This window comes from Amborella trichopoda, chromosome 4, assembly GCF_054954075.1.
Source record: "Amborella trichopoda isolate Santa Cruz 75 chromosome 4, AtrichopodaSantaCruz75HAP2 v2.0, whole genome shotgun sequence".
NCBI classification, from domain to species: domain Eukaryota; kingdom Viridiplantae; phylum Streptophyta; class Magnoliopsida; order Amborellales; family Amborellaceae; genus Amborella; species Amborella trichopoda.
In genome coordinates this window covers 40,045,649-40,064,231 of record NC_142339.1, presented here as the reverse complement: position 1 = coordinate 40,064,231, position 18,583 = coordinate 40,045,649, and the positions used below count along the sequence as shown (strand labels likewise).

The following is an 18,583-nucleotide window of genomic DNA, read 5'->3' as shown; positions in this document are numbered from 1 at the left end:
AGGTCTTATAAATGAACTCCGGAGCTGGCACTGCCAGTAGACTTAAGAAGAGAACTGGATCTGCATGATCCTTGATGCTTCTAAGCCTATATTTGAGCGACCCTACTCTCTACTGATCTCCAAAATATAACTCATTTTACAAGATATTTGAGTCGATCTCACTTAGAGATCAATCCAAACGCGAGTGTAAATAGTTTGACGCCCACTATGGGGCCCTTAAGCTTCATATCCGCCTATTTAAATAGTAAAAAGCCTTTTGTAAATTTACAGTACTATTTTTCATAAAAAAAGCAGAAAGCACAGAAACCAAAAAACACCAAAAACCATTGAAAAAGACCCGGAATCCAATCTGGAGCCTTCTGGACAACGCGACTCGATTTGTTTAGAGTTCGAAGTTGCGTTGTATGGAATTGTTGAAAAAGTCTCATTTTCTGCCCAGTTTTGGCTTCCTGTGACTTCTGAGTTTTTTGTTTCCTATTCTTAGTGATATGAAATTCCAGAAAAAAAAATAAAAAATTACAGAGATAGGACCTAGTGGTAGAATTCCTTGGGTGGACTGGGGCATTGGTGGTAGTACCAACGAGCCCTATGATGAAGTATCTGACTCGAGTCTCACCAAAGAGTAGGGGCCCAAATCCCCACTGACTTACCTTTTACTCTTTTTTTCATCTTGTTTAGAGTAGATTTGATTTTTCAATCTTTTATGTTTGATCTTATATGCTTAATTTATAATTCTTAATCTTATCTTATTAGATTAGATTGTTTTGATATTTTTATTTGTATGTTGTATCTCTATCTTTTGCATTAGTAGATTAGGTTGATTGCATGTGCCTGCTTGATCATACCACTTGCACCCACCACTAGAGTGTTGATTTTCCACACATTTACCACACTCTTATAAATATATCCAACAAATTTTTTAAAGATTCTCTAAAACCCCCTATACTGTCACTTAAGTTGAGCACCTAGTTCTATGGCAAGACATTGGGAATGCACCAACAATGAAGCGAGCATCCCTTTGTGGAAATCCTGACCACAAATAAACCCACAATAATAAAGCCAAACCTCCGCAGTTGAATTATAGTTGGGTCTTACATGGGCATCCATCATACCTAGCCGAGTTTTTAGCTTTTTCTTTAGTAAGGAACTCTTGACCAGACCTAGCCTACCCATAGTTCACCAGGTCAAATTGTCTTCAAACCATTTTCATGTGCCTTGATTTGCTCTAGGTTTGAGTCTAAGTTTAATGTAGGGAAAAATAATTAAAATAAAAATAAGAATAAAGAGTGAGAGAATATACCCTCTCTCTAGGTCTGTAAGGGGGTCCACCCTAGAAAGATCTTTTCATAATATTAACTTTAATCAATTCTAATCTCTGCTTCATTACAATGAGGGAATTCTTCCCTTTAAATACACTTAGAAGAAAATAAATAAACAAAACAATCCACAAAAAATAAACTCTCTCTTATCTCTTTCACTCTTAATTCCCTATCTCCATCTATTTATATAAATCTGATGTTATATTATCTTTTTCAAAGATAAACACAGATAATTTCTACTTATCTTAAAAGATAAGTTATTTCCTAAACCAAAATATAAGCATATTTGGGTGACAACTGACACCACCTACTAAAACTCACACACAAAAATCCTCCCACTTAACTTGTCCCAGTACAATTCCTATTCCTAAGAAAAATAAACAAAAATAATAATAAAATTTCGACAAATTTTTTTGCATCATCCTCCCCAAGTTGGGAGAAGCTCGGCCTCGAGCTTATAGAGCTCAAATATTTTAAAGGCCTTATCAAAAGTTGGTAATGAAGTCCCACCATTTTCCTTTATACTTTTTTTTTTTAGTTATCCAATTGAGAAGAAACTTGAAATACAATTCGCAGAGGAATTTTAAATTACCAGAAATACAATTCGTAGAGGAATTTTGAATTACCAAACCCTGAAAAACCAAACTTAGACTTGATTTTTCTTTCAGGCTCACAAGGTGGTATTTCATAAGTTGCAACACACATATCTTTTTCTTCTCAATTGATCTTCAAAATTTCTTGCACATTTGTGCTATCGACATCATCTTTTGCATTGAGATCTACCTCTTCATATTCGTGTTCCTCTTATTGCAATATACAAAGTCGACCTTGTAGATATTGTTGTATTTAGCTGCGAAGGTCTTTCATGTCTCTATCGAATTGTCGTTCGTGTAGATATTGTTGTATTGATCAGTGAAGGTCTTCTATGTCTATTAAGTTGTTGATCCAACTGCGCAAATTGATCCAAACGCTCCATATGGTGTAGGGATTTGTTATCTCAAGGCTTCGATACCAATAGTTGCAGGGAGAAATAATAATAAACCAGAAAATAAAAATGACATAAAATTTTGAGAGAGTATACCATCTCTCAATGTCTGCAAGGACATATATCCTAAAAAGATCTTTCACAAAATAAACTTTACTCAATTCCAATCTCTACTTCGTTACAATGAGGGACTTCTTCCCTAAATATATTTAGAAGAAAATAAATAAATAAAACAACCCACAAAAAATAAACTCTATCTTATCTCTTTCTCTCTAAATTTGATGTTATTATCTCTTTCTAAAAGATAATACCCCTATTAAAACTCATGCACAAAAATCCTCACACGTAGCTTATCCTTGCAAAATTTCTATTCCTAAAAATAATAATAACACTAAAATTTAGACAAATCTTTATGCATCAAGGTCTATCTTGGTTCGAATTCAGGTTTAACCAAGTCCAAGTTTCGATCTTGCTAGGTTCAAGCCCAAGGATAGTTAGGTGCAAGTCAACTTGGTTTGGGTCTAAGCTTAGTTAGATCCAAGTCTTGGTCTAGATCTAAGTCTCTAGCCCTAGGTCTGGATCTAGGTCAAAAGCCCAAGTTTAAAAAGTTTGAACATGGCCCACACCTACGTCTACATTTAAGGCTCAAGCCTAATCCATAGTCTAGGCCCAAGCCTACTCTAGTTCAAGGCCCAAGTGTTAGACCTAAGTCGGTGTTTAGTTATAAGTCAAGGTTCAATCGAAGTCTAGGCCCAGTCCAAGTTAGATCCAACCTTTGAGACTAGGAATCATGGCTCAGGACCAGACCAAGATGCGGTCTAACCCTTTAGTCTAGCCTAGGTCTAGGGAGCTAGGTCAGTCTTCGGGGCATCACCAAGATGCGCCCTCAATAGAGATGCGCCCTCAATAAGTTAAATTAGAACCCACATAGAACCACAAGAAGTCACTTAAGTCTCCAAGGCACCAATTATCCTGCCCATGGTTCAGGAACTAAGGGCCACCAAGTTAGTAAAGTCTATAGCTGCCCAAATGATGAAGTCATCAGGCAGGCGGCTTGTGAGATCTAGATTATTGTTGAAGATTAAATCGAGATGATCAAGGCAAGTCAAACATACAAAGCTCTGAAGCCCTTAGGTTAATCGACCTGAAAAAGATGGTGCTAGTCGCTCGCTTACCATCCTAACTATGATAACAAGTCGGTCAAGGATCAACCTAGCGAGGATTTACACAAGGGTACCAAGTCAAGCATTATCCCCAAAGTCAAAGAGTTCATCAAGCTTGGCCTCTACCCACCAAAACTCTATCAGTGGCTTTGAGCTTGATCCCACTATATTCCAAACTAAGCCATAGTCAGCTCCCTGCAGTCTGGGCTTTCCAAAAAGTCACAGGTCTAGGGGATTCATTTGAGAAACCACCTTAGGTTCCACCTAGGCGTATAGTCAGGCTCCTCTTGAATCCCGTGGTCAACCCAACCAAGTGAGTTATCCTAGGAGAGTCTGTAATCCACAAGTCAGTCGGTGCTTACCAGTTGGAGCACCTGCTCAGTTCCAAGCCCAGCTGGTTCTGGCCCAAACTTACCCATGTTAAAGCTCAATCAGTCCAACCAGCCCAAGCCCATTGTCCATTAGCTTGGCTAGTTTAGGCTACACCATTAGTTCATACGTATCATGTGTCGACTCAACCAACCCAAGTCGCACCACTCGTGCAAACACATTACCCACCGATTGTACCACAAGTCCAAGTTCAGCCAACCCAAGTTGTACGATAAATCCAGATATGTCATGTCCATCTCCCAGTCCAGTCTTACCCAGTCCAACCACTCCTGGTCGTATCACTAGTTCAATCTAGTCCATCAGTGTCAGGCAACCAGCCAGTTGTGGCAGTCCCAGCTGCCCAATCAAACAAGCTAGTCGACTCAAAAAATGAACTGAAAACCTTTAAGTAGACCTTGGCAAATATGGGGTTTCCAGATATCTTCCCACCAAAATCTTACTTCAAGGATGTTCTCAAAGACGTCAAGCCTCTCCCACTGATGTTTTAGTTCCCTGTGAAAACAAGTTTTGTGGGAAGGGTGACCCAGAAAATCATGTCACTGCTTGCTTTTATCTATTCTTGCACTTGAAGATAGACCTCGCCGACTCAAGGCGATGTTCCAATTCACCCTCGTTGGACAACCTCTAACCTGACTCCAAGAGGTGGTTACTAACTATCCTAACCAAACTTCTGATGAACTATTTTGGAGATTCAACGAGCAGTATCGTGTGACTAGGCGACAACCCATGACCCTTGGTGAGCTGGTCACCCCCACGCAAATTCCTAACTTGTGCACGAACTTTGCTAATAGATTTAGGGATGTTGCATCAAAATGTCATTGATTACAAACTCTCTAAAGCTTCTCAGATCAATATGGCCATAGAAAATGCGTCATCTAAGAATATGCTTTACTTCAGGAAAAACACTGGGCCTTTCTCTTTTGACGTAATGCTTGAAATGGTTTGGCGCTATGAGAGCAATGGAAAGGGCTTGAGATCAGTCACTAGTGATACTGACCTAAGAGCCAGATAAAGTGTGGATGCAAAAAGGTCCCGACTACAATGAAGATTCATCTAACAATGACTCTAATGAGATACTAATTGAAGAGTGTGGAACCCATCCCAAGTCGGGATCGTCCTCAGAATGGCTTAAAGGTACATATAACACTACATCAGAACAAGAGCTCAGTCAAGACGAAGCTCCAATTAGTGGTGAAATTAATGAATTCATATTTAATCGACCAAAATCTCATCTCAAGTCTGAATCATCTTTGAAACAACTTAGGGATGTAGATAGTGCTCACTTTTATACATATTAAACTTAGGTACTATATCCCAAACGTTCACTCATTTCAAGGATTCGATGAGTCATGTTCTAAAATTACTGCTCCAAAACAAACTCCTCGAATGGCCTCTTGCTTGGATTCCACATTTGCAAAATTGGAGATAAGTTGTAATGGTGCGAATAGCATCAAAAACATGCACATGACACTTATGAATACCTCCTTTTAGGGCTCATCATGTAAGATTTAATTGATAAAGGTATCCTACTTGTCACAAAAGAAGTTAGAGAAAAAGACACAACTTTCTCTGGTTTCTATCAAGGAGAAGGATGTATCTCTCGATTCAAATCTAGATGTTGCCATCACATCACCTCAAGCAAACGACTGAAGTGAAGATCAATGAGTCAAGATCCCTACCCACGAAAGAAGATCACCCGATATGGCCTTGGGGCACGAGAATAAATCAGTCGAAAAATTTAGTAGATGAAAATCAAGATGGCAAAGTTACAAAGTTCCTAAATTATTCAAAAATCAAATGATGAGAATTGCCTTCTATAGGACTATAATTCACAAGGAAACCAAAGAGATAATCATTTCATGAGGAGCTCCCCACAAGAGGAGCACGCGACCTTGATAACAAAAACTGGTATTGAGATCTTCCAAAGTTCAAAACTTAATTACACTGGTTACCTAAAAGGGGAAGTAATACCAGCCAAAGATGTGAAGCCACAAAGAGACCAAATTATTCACCCCATGAAAAAGGTACAAGATGAGTATGAGCTCACTCAAAACCTAATGGCTATGGAACATCACGAACAAGATGTCAATATTTGTATGTATTTTTGACGCACCTATCCCCTCTACGAATAATAGAGGAGGCGGTTGCAAGCATGACATTCAGGCACCAGATATGCTTGAAAGACTACAGAAGTTGTTAGATATGGCCTTTCAAGGCCTTGTGTGCAATGTCAGCATAGTTTAGAGTCGCAGTGGGAGTGACCAAGAACATGGTGGTTATCGATATCTTTATCCAGATAAGCCAAAATAGCCCTGTTTGATTTAATGAGGCGAGGTTCTTAGATTGATATTCTAAATCGAGAGGTTTTTAGGGTTTTCGTCTAATTAGGGTAGGTATGACTGTATTCACCTTATACCGTGTGAGCCAGGGCTTGGGGATCAATGGATCTTAGTTTGTTTGTTGTGCATACACCTTGTGTGCACATAATAGAGCTGTAAGAGGACACAAGCCCAAATCCCTAACATATGTAGTTTGCTCACGTCATGTGCACAGACAGTCACATTTTAGGAAGCCATTCTGATGAGCTGAGATCCATATATCAGAATTATGCATGCATGCTAAGAGAGGAGCCTTGCATCCACAAGGGTGCATGTCCCTGGGGGGGCACTTGTAATCCACTAAACATCTTAGAGTCTATCTAGCTATCAGCTAGATTTGATAGGTCTACTCATTTTCGGACTGAAGTCTATGACTCATAGAGACAAGTTAGGTTGGTCTAAGAAATTGGATTGGGTTTTTGAGTCTAACCCATTGGAGTACCTTGTAGCCCAACGTCCTATGGGACCGTGTTTTTCCACTGGATTTATGAGAAGTGCCAGACCATGAATTTTTATGAGAATCAATAAAAAATGAATTGTAATGATTTTAGATAATTTCTTAGAATTTTATTTCAAAGGAAAATACTTTGTTAAAATTGTAGTGTGCTAATTTCAATTAAGGACGTCAACCCATATGGCATGTGGCACACATACATCTTATAGGACTGCCACGTCAGTTCCCAATAGGAATGACGTGGAAAGCTCAACTCTAGTCATTTGACCCTTATTTGGTTGTGGCATATAACATTAATAAGTGTAGGTGCTTTATGGCATGTGTGTGAGGCACATGTGTAGTGACATGTGTGTGCTCACAGGTTGGAGTATAGAGATTTTACAATTTTCATAAAATATTTAATCTCCTAATTTTATCATTTGAAGAACCATTAGATATTTGAAATAGAGTGTTGTGATTGGTCTAAAGAGGATAAGAGGGACACACCATTACATAAGGTGATGTAATGTCCCCCCTGATAATGACATTACATAAGTTGATTTTGAAATTTTGTTAACATTGTTAGAATTTTGGAGGTGTTGTGTGGGCATGGTGATAAGGTGTACTCAATTATCATCATCCATTGATAACCATAAGTGGTGATTGAATATGTTAGATCTTTAGGCTCTCTCAACCTTTGGATCACTCGATGGGTGGTTGAGAACTAATCTAACTTCTATATCCCGCACGAAAGTTCTATAAAATGATCACTTCATGTTTCATTCAATGCTTCTTTACTACTCTTTTACCCTTCATCTCTTCTCCTCAAAGAGGCTCACGCCCCACTCCATTGCTTTCTTCTTTTCAACCTCAAATTCATAACTTGAGCTTCTTATCTTCAGGAGTAAAATATTGCATGCTTCCACTCCATACAGGAAGTCTGAACTGTTAAGCTTCATCACACACCCCTTCTTCATTTAGGGCTGTTGTTACGTCAAAGATGTGCTACTGGAATTCATGATAACAGTAAGAAATCATGATAACAGTAAGAAATCTTACTTATAGTTTCTTTTTAAAACGTTTTAGTGTTTGAATTGAAGAGCTGTTACTTTGTGCACCTTTTGATAGTGCAGTTTTCCACTCCATATTGGAAGCATGTCTTCTTGAGAACCATGAGATCAACCCACTGTTATCAAAGTATAGGCTGCTAGAATTACTCATAACATAAAGCTTACTTAGTTGATCTTTCATCTTTGATGAGTCTTAATCCTACATTAAAGAGCCTTTTGTTATATGCCCTTTTTGATGATGTAAACCTCTTATGTGCAAATCGTTATGGCATCAATGTTGTTGGAAATGCAACTACATGTTGCATAACAATGAGGTCTCCATGCACCAAGTCTAACTCATTTGATTCCAAAGTGTTTGAACACTTCAATCAAACCTAGAGCCTAAACTACTATATTTTGAGCTTGTTTTGGGTTCGATTTCTCCCACTTTGGCTCTCGTGGTCCAGGGTCCCATTTAAAGTCACTTTGGACTTATTTGTATAAATAAAAATTTCATGATGTGGTGGTGGTGTGTTTTCTTCCCGAGATTAGTCAAAACCAGCCCCTTCTTACGCTATCAGGTGTGAGTGATAGCAAAAGTTGTGATCATACAATTACGGTATTAGCACGGGAATTGTTTAAAATTGGCTTCCCATAAGAAATATTACAGTCATGTATCTTCCAGAGGCTGAGGAAGATAGAAGGATGGGCTCGGATGGATGAACCAAAGGCTATAATCCATATGGTATAATCTAACCCCCCTTATTCCTTTCAAATGTGCATACAATGGGGACGCGAACGTAGTTGACCCCAATGGAGCTAGTTCTGCCGCAAGTGCACACTATGTTAGGTTTTAATAGAAAGGTAAAAGGAAAGTTTTAAAGGAAGGGTAAATATCTTAAGAGCAATTCGCATAGCTTATGGAAAGTCTCCGACTTCTTGCCTTAGGGACAATATAATGGGAGAAAGAGATAAGAATTTGCAAAATAAGAACCAAAATGAATGCTCCTAGATTCCGATAAAAGGGATTGATTTATTACCCAGTGTTTCAAATGCAAAAGATATGGGCATATTGTGGATTTCTATAAGAAATCATGTCTTTGTTCCTCCAGTCTCTGAATAAGTTCAAAACAAGAGAAAGAATTTGAAGCCATGATAGTGAGTGATTGCACAACATCATGAAGCCTAAACTCTAGGGCAACCATGCACGCCACCAATCAAGAAATATGTTTCTGAACCTTCAAAGAGCTTAACTTGGAGAAACTAAGATTTACATAGGAGGAAATTAGGATGAATCAATTCTAAAATTAGGGATTATATAATCCTTAGGGATACTCTAGACGCACTTGGATGTATGAAAACCCTATCTCTATTTTTAAGCTCTCTGCCCCTGGTTACCCAAATCTATTCATGAGAGATTTCTCTTGTGTCTATGAAAAGGACCTCATTGGTCCAGATATTTTTGTGGGCCATCTGGAAAATGGGTTGTTCCCCAGTAGAAATCAAATCAACATTGCTACCACTCTCATCCAAGAAATGATGGTTACTTTAATCCAGTCATTCTGAGGTCTGATAATGGATGGCAGTTTTGGACAATGAGGAATAGTTGTTGATGATGTCCAAGTTCAATGATGATGCCCCCGTCATTCATGCTTTCACTTCTGTTCGAGTATTCCAATGTCAGGCGATTGGTGGCAATTTGAGCTAATCAGAAATCAACATTGTCTATCCCAGCATCCAATAATGGTAACCCCATCGCCCATGTAATGATCGTTGTTTTTTTGCCACAGTTTGATAATTCCGATATTAGGCAATTCACGGTAATTTGAAGCAATCAGTGACCGATGCTAATGATACCAACGTTAGTACCTATGTCCTCAGTGTCGAAGATAATGATGATGAGCCGCTACCCCTCTAAACATTATTGGCCATGTCGTTGATGCTAATGTTCCCGAAGTTGTGTTGAGGCCACCCATGGAATTGGCACTGCTGGTGGGGTCATTGATCATAGACTGGTTTTGCTTTCATTACAAACGATTTGTTCTAGATCCCCTCTTGTCTTGGGGCCATTCATAGCTTATTAGGGGTCTTCCAGAGTTCTGAGTTCAAAGTCGAGTCTTTGTGGTGGACTAAACAGGGCACAATTTAGGTGCTTGGGTACTGATTCTGGGCTTATGGTGGTTGCTCCAAGATTATTCAATTTTCTACAGTTCCCTCAATTGCGATCAAGGTGTCTACAGTTGCCCCTCTCTATCGCTCATGTCGCATGCGCATAGTGCGAAATGGGCATCAAGGAAATAGACACTTGAGGCACAGGGTTAAAGCACCACGAGGTTGAACAAAGGGTTCATGAAACAAAGTTGTTGCTTGAATGTTTGACAGCAGTTGGCCTATGGTCCCTATGGTCTCTAGGGCCTGGAATTGAGCTTAGCCCATTGGTCGAGGCAATCGCTTGGCATTCTAACACGACCTTGGAATCAAAACGACCTCTTCTAGTGAAATTTTTGAGGCAGACTCACTTATATATATATATATATATATATATATATATATATATATATATATATGGAGTGCATTCTGTACACCTACTAGCTGACCGCTGCAGTAAACGCCAATGGCCCAGATTGAATTTGGGCTAATCTAACGGTCACGACTTCTTTTCGTGTTTAAATTTTCATTTTTATGTTTTATAAATCTAAATCACTTGAAATTTTAGGTGTATATTTTTCTCCTCAAAGCGCACCTAACAAAAATATCAAAAAAATAATCTGCAAAAAATAAATTGATCAAAATACCCCCAAAATTTTACAAGGGTATTTTGATCAATTTTTCATATAAAATATTTGTTTTATATTTTTCAAATATTCTCCTATTTTTTATGTATACATGCTCTAAATTTCAGATCAACTTGATTTGTAGAAAAAAAATTAAAATTCAAACACTGTAAAACATTAGGGATCGTCAGATCGGCCCAGATTCAATCTCGGCCGTTGGCGTTTACTATAGAAGTATACTCTTAGGCTGACATGATCTTTTCCCATATAGAGAGTGGATTTTGTATGCCCACTAGCTGAGCGCTACAGTAAACGCCAATGGCTTAGATTGAATTTGGGCCGATCTGACGATCACGACATCTTTTCGTGTTTGAATTTTAATTTTTTTTTTATAAATCCAAATCACTTAAAATTAGGTGTATATTCTTTTCATCAAAGTGCACTTAATAAAAATATAAAAAAATAATCCGCAAATATAAATGGATCAAAATACCCCCAAATTTTTATAGGGGTATTTTGGTCAATTTTTTATGTAAAATATTTTTTTATATATTTTTCAAAGATTCAATTATTTTTTATCTAAACATCCTCCAAATTTTAGATCAATCCGATTTGTAAAAAAAAATTAAAATTCAAACACTATCAGACATTCGGGATCGTCAGATCGACCCAAATTCAATCTGGGCCATTGGCATTTACTGTAGCAGTACGTCCTTGGGCTGACAGGATCTTTTCACACACACACACACGTACACACACACACACACACACACACACACACACACACACACATATATATATATATATATATATATATATATATATATATATATATATATATATATCAACCCCTCAAAATACAAAGGTTCAAGTTAGAAGTGGTTGTGATGGATATATTTATCAAAATAATAATTACATTTTTATTAAAAAAAGTATTTAAATAGGTAACTTTACCATTAAGCAATGACAAATTTGAAATTTTCAAAAAAATATAATGGCATTTTGGAAGTTAGTATCCCGAAACTTTATTTGTAGAGTGCCCTGTCTTTTAGTTAAAATTTCAATTTTACTCTGTTTTTTAAATAATAGACTACAAAATTAATAAATCCACCATTCACAACTATATATATATAGTAATAATCTTATGAGACCCTCCCACACCCATGTGCGTAGGACCCCAAAGGATCGCCATTAAATTTGGCACACATTTTTAAAAAAGTCAAGTCTCACACTCATGTGATAACTTTTTTAGAGATTTGTATCAAATTTAATGATGATCCTTTCGGGTCCTATACACATGGGTGGGGAGGGTCTCATAAAATCATTACTTATATATATATATATATATATATATATATATATATATATATATATATATATATATATATATATATATATATATATATATGCGCTATTTGGACCCAAATTAACAAAGGATGATATCATACATAGAGGTGGATGCTTTAACTATTGTAGGCTGACTGAACCATATTGTTGTATAATCTCCTTGTGAATTTACAAGTCGATGTTATGATAAACAATGTGTTATCTTCTTTTCCTTGAAGAAGAAGAATAATGCGCTATTTTTTGTCCTTTTTTTTTTTTTTTTTGGTACATTTGATGTATATTATCCTTTTCGTTAATAGAAGATTCTTGATGAAGAAATAAAACAAGACATGTGTCCGCTTAAAAAAGTGGCAACTTTCATGAACACTGTGATTAGAGCACAACATACATTATTGAAATGTTGTCACTGCTTCAGAAGATAATAACCATAAGACATGATTAACCTCTCTTTCTCTATCTTCTCCTACTCCATTTCTCTCCACCCCTATGTCCCACTTCCTCCGACCTCTCATTGCTTTGTAATATGGGACCGTAGGCACTGAACTGTTGTTTCTTCTTTGCACGATTAGTGGTCAATGAATTTTGTTTATGGGGCTGCAAAATAACCCATATTTTGCTATCACTATGTTATAGAACGCTCGCCAGGTGGATTGCCAATTGTGCTGCCAAACGATGTAGACGCCTTGTTAAGATTAATGCAGTCAAGTATTTCCCCAAGAAAAAAGTAAAACGGTGGCCACCTCACCTGAGTTTTGCAAGACTTCATAAAGAACATTTATTTACTTACAAAAAATTGGACCCCTCTCTAAAGTGGATTTGCACCTCCTTTTTGAACAATGGTATGTTGGTTCAACTCATCTGATATGGATTCTCTTAAGAGTCACACCCACACATCACACCTGCTATTCCAAAAGCTCGTATCGTAACTTGGTGTTTTCAACTTTTGATCCCTACCGATCGGACAGTACTTTGTCCAACCACCCACGAGTTTTACAGGATCCTTTCGAATTCCATTTTGTATGTCCTTAAAAACCACCCACGAGTTTTACAGGATCCTTTCGAATTCCATTTTGTATGTCCTTAAAAACCTGTGCCTCATTTCATGTGTGGATGACATGACAGACGGATTCCTGCCAAAGTTCACATTAACCTGGCATATTGACCCTACTGTTGTCTAATGCACAACAAGGTGGAAACTAATGTATGCTATGAGATATACTATTATTTTCTCTTTTCCCACATTAAGAGTTGATTCTCATCTTGTTTTGTTTCTGTGGATGCCCCTTCCCCAATAAGTCCCATGGCAGCCCTTCTTCAGTTGGTCCGTCACTGCTACCATGAAATGAGATGGGTAGACTATAACATGTATTGCAAATGTTTTTTCCCATATTTGGTGACAATTAGCTGCCAGCTTTCATCTCTTCTCTCTGTCTAAGTTTTTCTTCATTTGTTGATCTCTTTTACAGTAATTTAGTTGTGATGTGAATTGCACCTCTCTCTCTCTCATAGTAATTTGGTTATGATGTGAATTACCTCTCTCTCTCTATGTTCGTAACAAATTTTATTAATATGTGAGTATTATTGTGCTTCACTCTCTTTCTCAACTCTTCTATCTCTTTAACTTTATATCACTCGGATTTTAATTTTTTTTATAATGCTGCCCTAATTTCGATTTGCATACCTCGTCTATTCTCTCTCACTCCCTCTCTCTCTTATGACTTGGATTCAAATTTCTTCTATTTCCATAATGCTGGCCTAATTGTGATTTACATGCTTGGCTACTCTCTCTCATCTAAATAAAACCCCCCTTAATTTTCCCTAATAGGTTGCAAACAGAAATTCTAATATTCCCAGGATATATTTAGATACTATCCAAATAGTAAGAATGCATTTCGTAGGTTGTATTTAGATACTACCCAACCAGTAACAATGTATTTCTTAGGTTGTATTTAGATACTATCTAAACAATAACAATACATTTGTAGATAATGTACTACGCCAGTAACATATGATGACTTTCATAGCTAATATATTTCCAAGTATCCAAACGACCCCGTAGTTTATTTTTTTTCCGTTTCTCCTTTATATATATATATATATATATATATATATATATATATATATATATATATATATATATACATACAATTTCGGAATTACCTGAATTGGATATAATCCCTCTATGGTCTAGGGTCTGATTCTAGCTTTTTAAACCTGGTTTTCTTATTCAAAGTCATTTGTGTCATCTCCATATTCAGTGATAAGTGCATTTATTATCACCCACTTTAGAGAGAAAGAGTATAGAAAAGAGGAGAATGATCATATGAGACCCTCCCACACCCATGCAGGTAGGACCTCAAATGATTATCATTAAATTTGACACGGATATCTATAAAACTTATCACATTAGTGTAGAACTTGATTTTTTTAGAGATTTGTGCCAAATTTAATAGTGATCCTTTAGGGTCCTACACACATGAATATGGGAGGTTCTCATAGGATCATTACTCAGAAAAGAGTGGTGGACGTTTAATTGATTTGTTGTCAATAAGATGTCCAAGTAGGCTAATTTTTCTAATTATTTTTCAATCACTTTGTAATTTTTATTTGAATCCCCGTACAGTGTATGGGCTTTATATGCTTGTAACACTTGCGTTTCAATCTGCTTGTATCTTCTCAACCATCCGATGCTAACAACGACAGTTCATGACTAGGATAGCAGTATATAATGATGGGATATCCAACCTACACATACTGTGATCATGTGGATTATGGATCATTGTATTATATGATCCCTATCTTTCTCAATGATTCCAAGTATGATGCAATTTTTATAAGGCCTAGGTTTAGGAAAACAAAATAAAAACCTCATCTCCAATCCTTGTTCAGAAAGCACTTTGCGTGTTGGAAATCTCCATGATGGCTTTATGATCAATTTTTTAATACCGACTATAAAATTTAAAGCCTAAAAAATAGTACATATCTTGGAGATCTATGAACATTTATTTTTAAGGTGAAATGGATTATTTAAATAATGTGTTACAATATATATTATATTTAATATACTAAACCATTTTTCTACAATCATAATAGTCAAAACAGATATGATCAATTTGAAGATTTTCTAATGAACAATTGTTTTATGCGGGCTAGACTGCGTTTGTACAATATGCGGTCCAGAAATAGAAAGCATCATCTTAAAGATAGATGCAAATAGGTGGTCCATCTAAAAATAATTGTAGCTAACGGTTCATATGTTTTTTTAATATAATTATTATTTTTAATTTCAAAATTTATTTATCTTTTTATATTCATGATATATTTTTTAAAAATTAAGATTAAATTATATTTAAAAATATATTTATTGCCAAGCCTCCATTGGTACATGTGCGGGCTTGGCCGCATGCTAACCGCGTCCTTTTCTAATATTACAAACTGTAATTATTTTGTAAAGTTCTGAGGTGCAATTTTACATATTTCGATAGGGCAATCAAAAACATTTTTCTTCTCAATAAAATGAAAATAAAGGATAAAAGGAAAATATGTGTTGCTTGGATTAAAGTAGATGACAAAAGGAGGTACAATGTGCGGGAAAAAGTCCGACCAGTCGTTGCAGATTGATTTTATTCTCTCTCTTTCTCGTTCTATCTCTGACTATCTGTAATGTATACGTAGCAGCTAGGTTGCTCTTGCTCTGACGCCTCTTTTGAGCTTTCTCATACCCTAGAATTCCGCTGAATCTAGGGTTTCTTTGCTCAGCAGCCATGGGTGTAGAGGTTCTGGCTCTTTCTCTCTCTGCCCCTGCCTCTCAGTGTGAGTTTCTTTCTCTCTCTCTCTAGAATTTAAGGAACAGACATGGTCGAACGTATCTCCGCTCCTTGTCTCTGATGGAATTCTACTGTGCCTTAAATTCAAATGTCACTTGTGGATGGAAATGTTATTTTCGTTGGATGCTTTTGGAGTTACGTCTGATACTAATGTGCTTGAATTGTTAGTGTTGAGTGGAAATATGAAGCTCTGTTTTTCTTGATTTTGATTCTGTAATTTTGGTGCTTTAATTTTTACTTATCTGTTGTTCCCCCTTTTATGCGCATTTTTGGAGAGAGTTTTATTGCACATTTGCTGATTAAGTTTTCCTAATTTAGATGTAAAGAAGTCGACTACTATTTGTCAACATTGTGGAATGTTTGTTTACTGATAGGTTAGTTGTTGTTGTATTCAGGTTTTTCTGTAGCTTTTTTGAAGTGGATTAATGCTTAGAAGCTCGACTCTACTTATTCTTCCTTTAATTGTTCAATGCGCTTTCTTTCGATTTTCCAAATCTAGAGAAAGGAAGGCGAGGATATTTGGGTTTATAACACAAATATGATTCTGGGAGTCCTTAAACTAAGAAACTCAGGATTGGTACGGATATTGTTATACTAAGGGAAATTTATCAAAATGCACTTGAGAGATGAACTATTTGACATTTTAGGGATTTCTTTTGATTTAATTTTGAAAATCCCATCAAAATGCACATGCATAAGTTGGAATAGTTGGAAATGGGTAAAGTGTTAAATAATTTACAAGTTAGGTATATTTTGATAAATTTCCCTTTTGTTAATACGATCACTAGATAAAAGAAAGAGATACAAAGGTACATTAATCTAAGATATTTACAGCACATGATCCCAATTAACCAGTGTTTAAATAAACGCCGAGTCCCGTACGGAAGAACATAAATTTTTTTTTTTTTTTTTTTTTGTAATCCATGATAGATTTTTTTGTAATACTTGATCGATTTTTTTTGTAATCCATGATCGAATTGTTTTTTTTTTTTTTTGTTATCCATGATCGAATTTTTTGTTTTTTTGTAACCCATGATAGAATTTTTTGTAATCCATGATCGAATTTTTTTTAATCCATGATCGAAATGTTTGTTTTTTTTTCTTGTAATCCATGATCGAATTTTTTGTTTTTTTTTTTGTTTTTGTAACCCATGATAGAATTTTTGTAATCCATGATCGAATGTTTTGTAATCCATGATCGAAATGTTTGTTTTTTTTTTGTAATCCATGATCGAAATGTTTGTTTTTTTTTTTGTAATCCATGATCGAATTTTTTGTTTTTTTGTTTTTTTTGTAACCCATGATAGAGTTTTTTGTAATCCATGATTGAATTTTTTGTAATCCATGATCGAATTGTTTTTTTCTTTTTTTGTAATCCACGATCGAATTTTTTGTTTTTTTTTGTTTGTTTTTTTTTGTAATCCATGATCGAATTTTATGTAATCCATGATCGAATTTTATGTAATCCATGATCGAATTTTTTGTAATCCATGATCGAAATGTTTATTTTTTTTTCTTGTAATTCATGATCGAATTTTTTGTTTTTGTTATTTTTTTTTTTTGTAACCCATGATAGAATTTTTTGTAATCCATGATCGAATTGTTTTTTTCTTTTTTTGTAATCCACGATGGAATTTTTTGTTTTTTTATGTTTGTTTTTTTTTGTAATCGATGATCGAATTTTATGTAATCCATGATCGAATTTTATGTAATCCATGATCGAATTTTTTGTAATCCATGATAGAATTTTTTTGTAATCCATGATCGAATTTTTTGTAATCCATGATCGAAATGTTTATTTTTTTTTCTTGTAATCCATGATCGAATTTTTTTTTGTAACGCATGATAGAATTTTTTGTAATCCATGATTGAATTTTTTGTAATCCATGATCGAATTGTTTTTTTCTTTTTTTGTAATCCACGATGGAATTTTTTGTTTTTTTATGTTTTTTTTTTTTTGTAATCTATGATCGAATTTTATGTAATCCATGATCGAATTTTTTGTAATCCATGATCGATTTTTTTGTAATCCGTGATCGAATTTTTTGTAATCCGTGATCGAATTTTTTGTAATCCATGATTGAATTTTTTGAAAATTTGTGATTTCTTTTTTTTAATCCATGATCGAATTTTTTTTTGTAATCCATGATAGAATTTTTTGAAAATTTGTGATTTTTTTTTTTTAATCATGATCGATTTTTTTGAAAATTTGTTAATTTTTTTTTTTAATCCATATTATTCAAAGAGAAAATGAGAGAGATGATGATTCTGAGGCCACCCTATCCCAGCCATATTATTCACATATCGAGTCCCAACAGCAACAGTGTAGGGATGAGCACGACAGTGCAGGTGAGCATGAAGGATGGACAAGCTTCGGGGATTTTGGATTGGGAACACAACAAAACACTGGCACTCAGGGATTTGGAAATAGTTAGACGCCTGCCAATATCGATGATTCGTTTTTAGATCGAATCAATGAATTGTTAAACGAATTCAATCAATGGCACCAGCGTGACCAAGAAGAACAATAACGTCGTCTATCATTTTATTTTTAGATCATATGTTACTAATTTTATGCTTTATTGTAGTCCATGTATGTTGATATACTTATTCTACGATAATTCTATGTTTATCCTTTTGTGTGATGTAAATTAAATGCTGAATGGCGGTTCATGCAGGGAAAGAACATATCAATATTCGCATATTCATTCAAAAACATGAAAATTCTTAATGGAGTACCCTCATTTCTTATTGAATTCCTAAAAAACAATATTTATAATGAATTTTAATAATTTTTTCGGATTGTTTTTAAGCTTTATTCTGACCGATTCATCCGATTCCCGATCTGGATCGCCGATTCGCCGATCCGGATCGGTTTTTTGGGTGCCCGATCCGGGTCACCGATCCGTTTTTTAAAC

The 18,583-nt window shown here is 35.6% G+C and overlaps 1 protein-coding gene across 14 annotated transcripts in view; it reads left to right on the top strand.

The window, feature by feature from the left end:
- The first annotated feature begins 15,396 nt into the window (after positions 1–15,396).
- The window catches only part of LOC18423902 (ferrochelatase-2, chloroplastic), a 39,092-nt gene continuing 35,905 nt past the window's right edge, over positions 15,397–18,583 (top strand). For all 14 annotated transcript variants that reach the window (XR_016054469.1, XR_016054475.1, XR_016054474.1 and 11 more), the window contains exon 1: positions 15,397–15,651. Coding sequence is in view for 4 of the 14 variants with exons in the window: in XM_088865222.1 (XP_088721348.1) it covers positions 15,603–15,651 (49 nt within the window). In the remaining 10 variants the exon portion in view is untranslated. The remainder of the gene's footprint in view (positions 15,652–18,583) is intronic.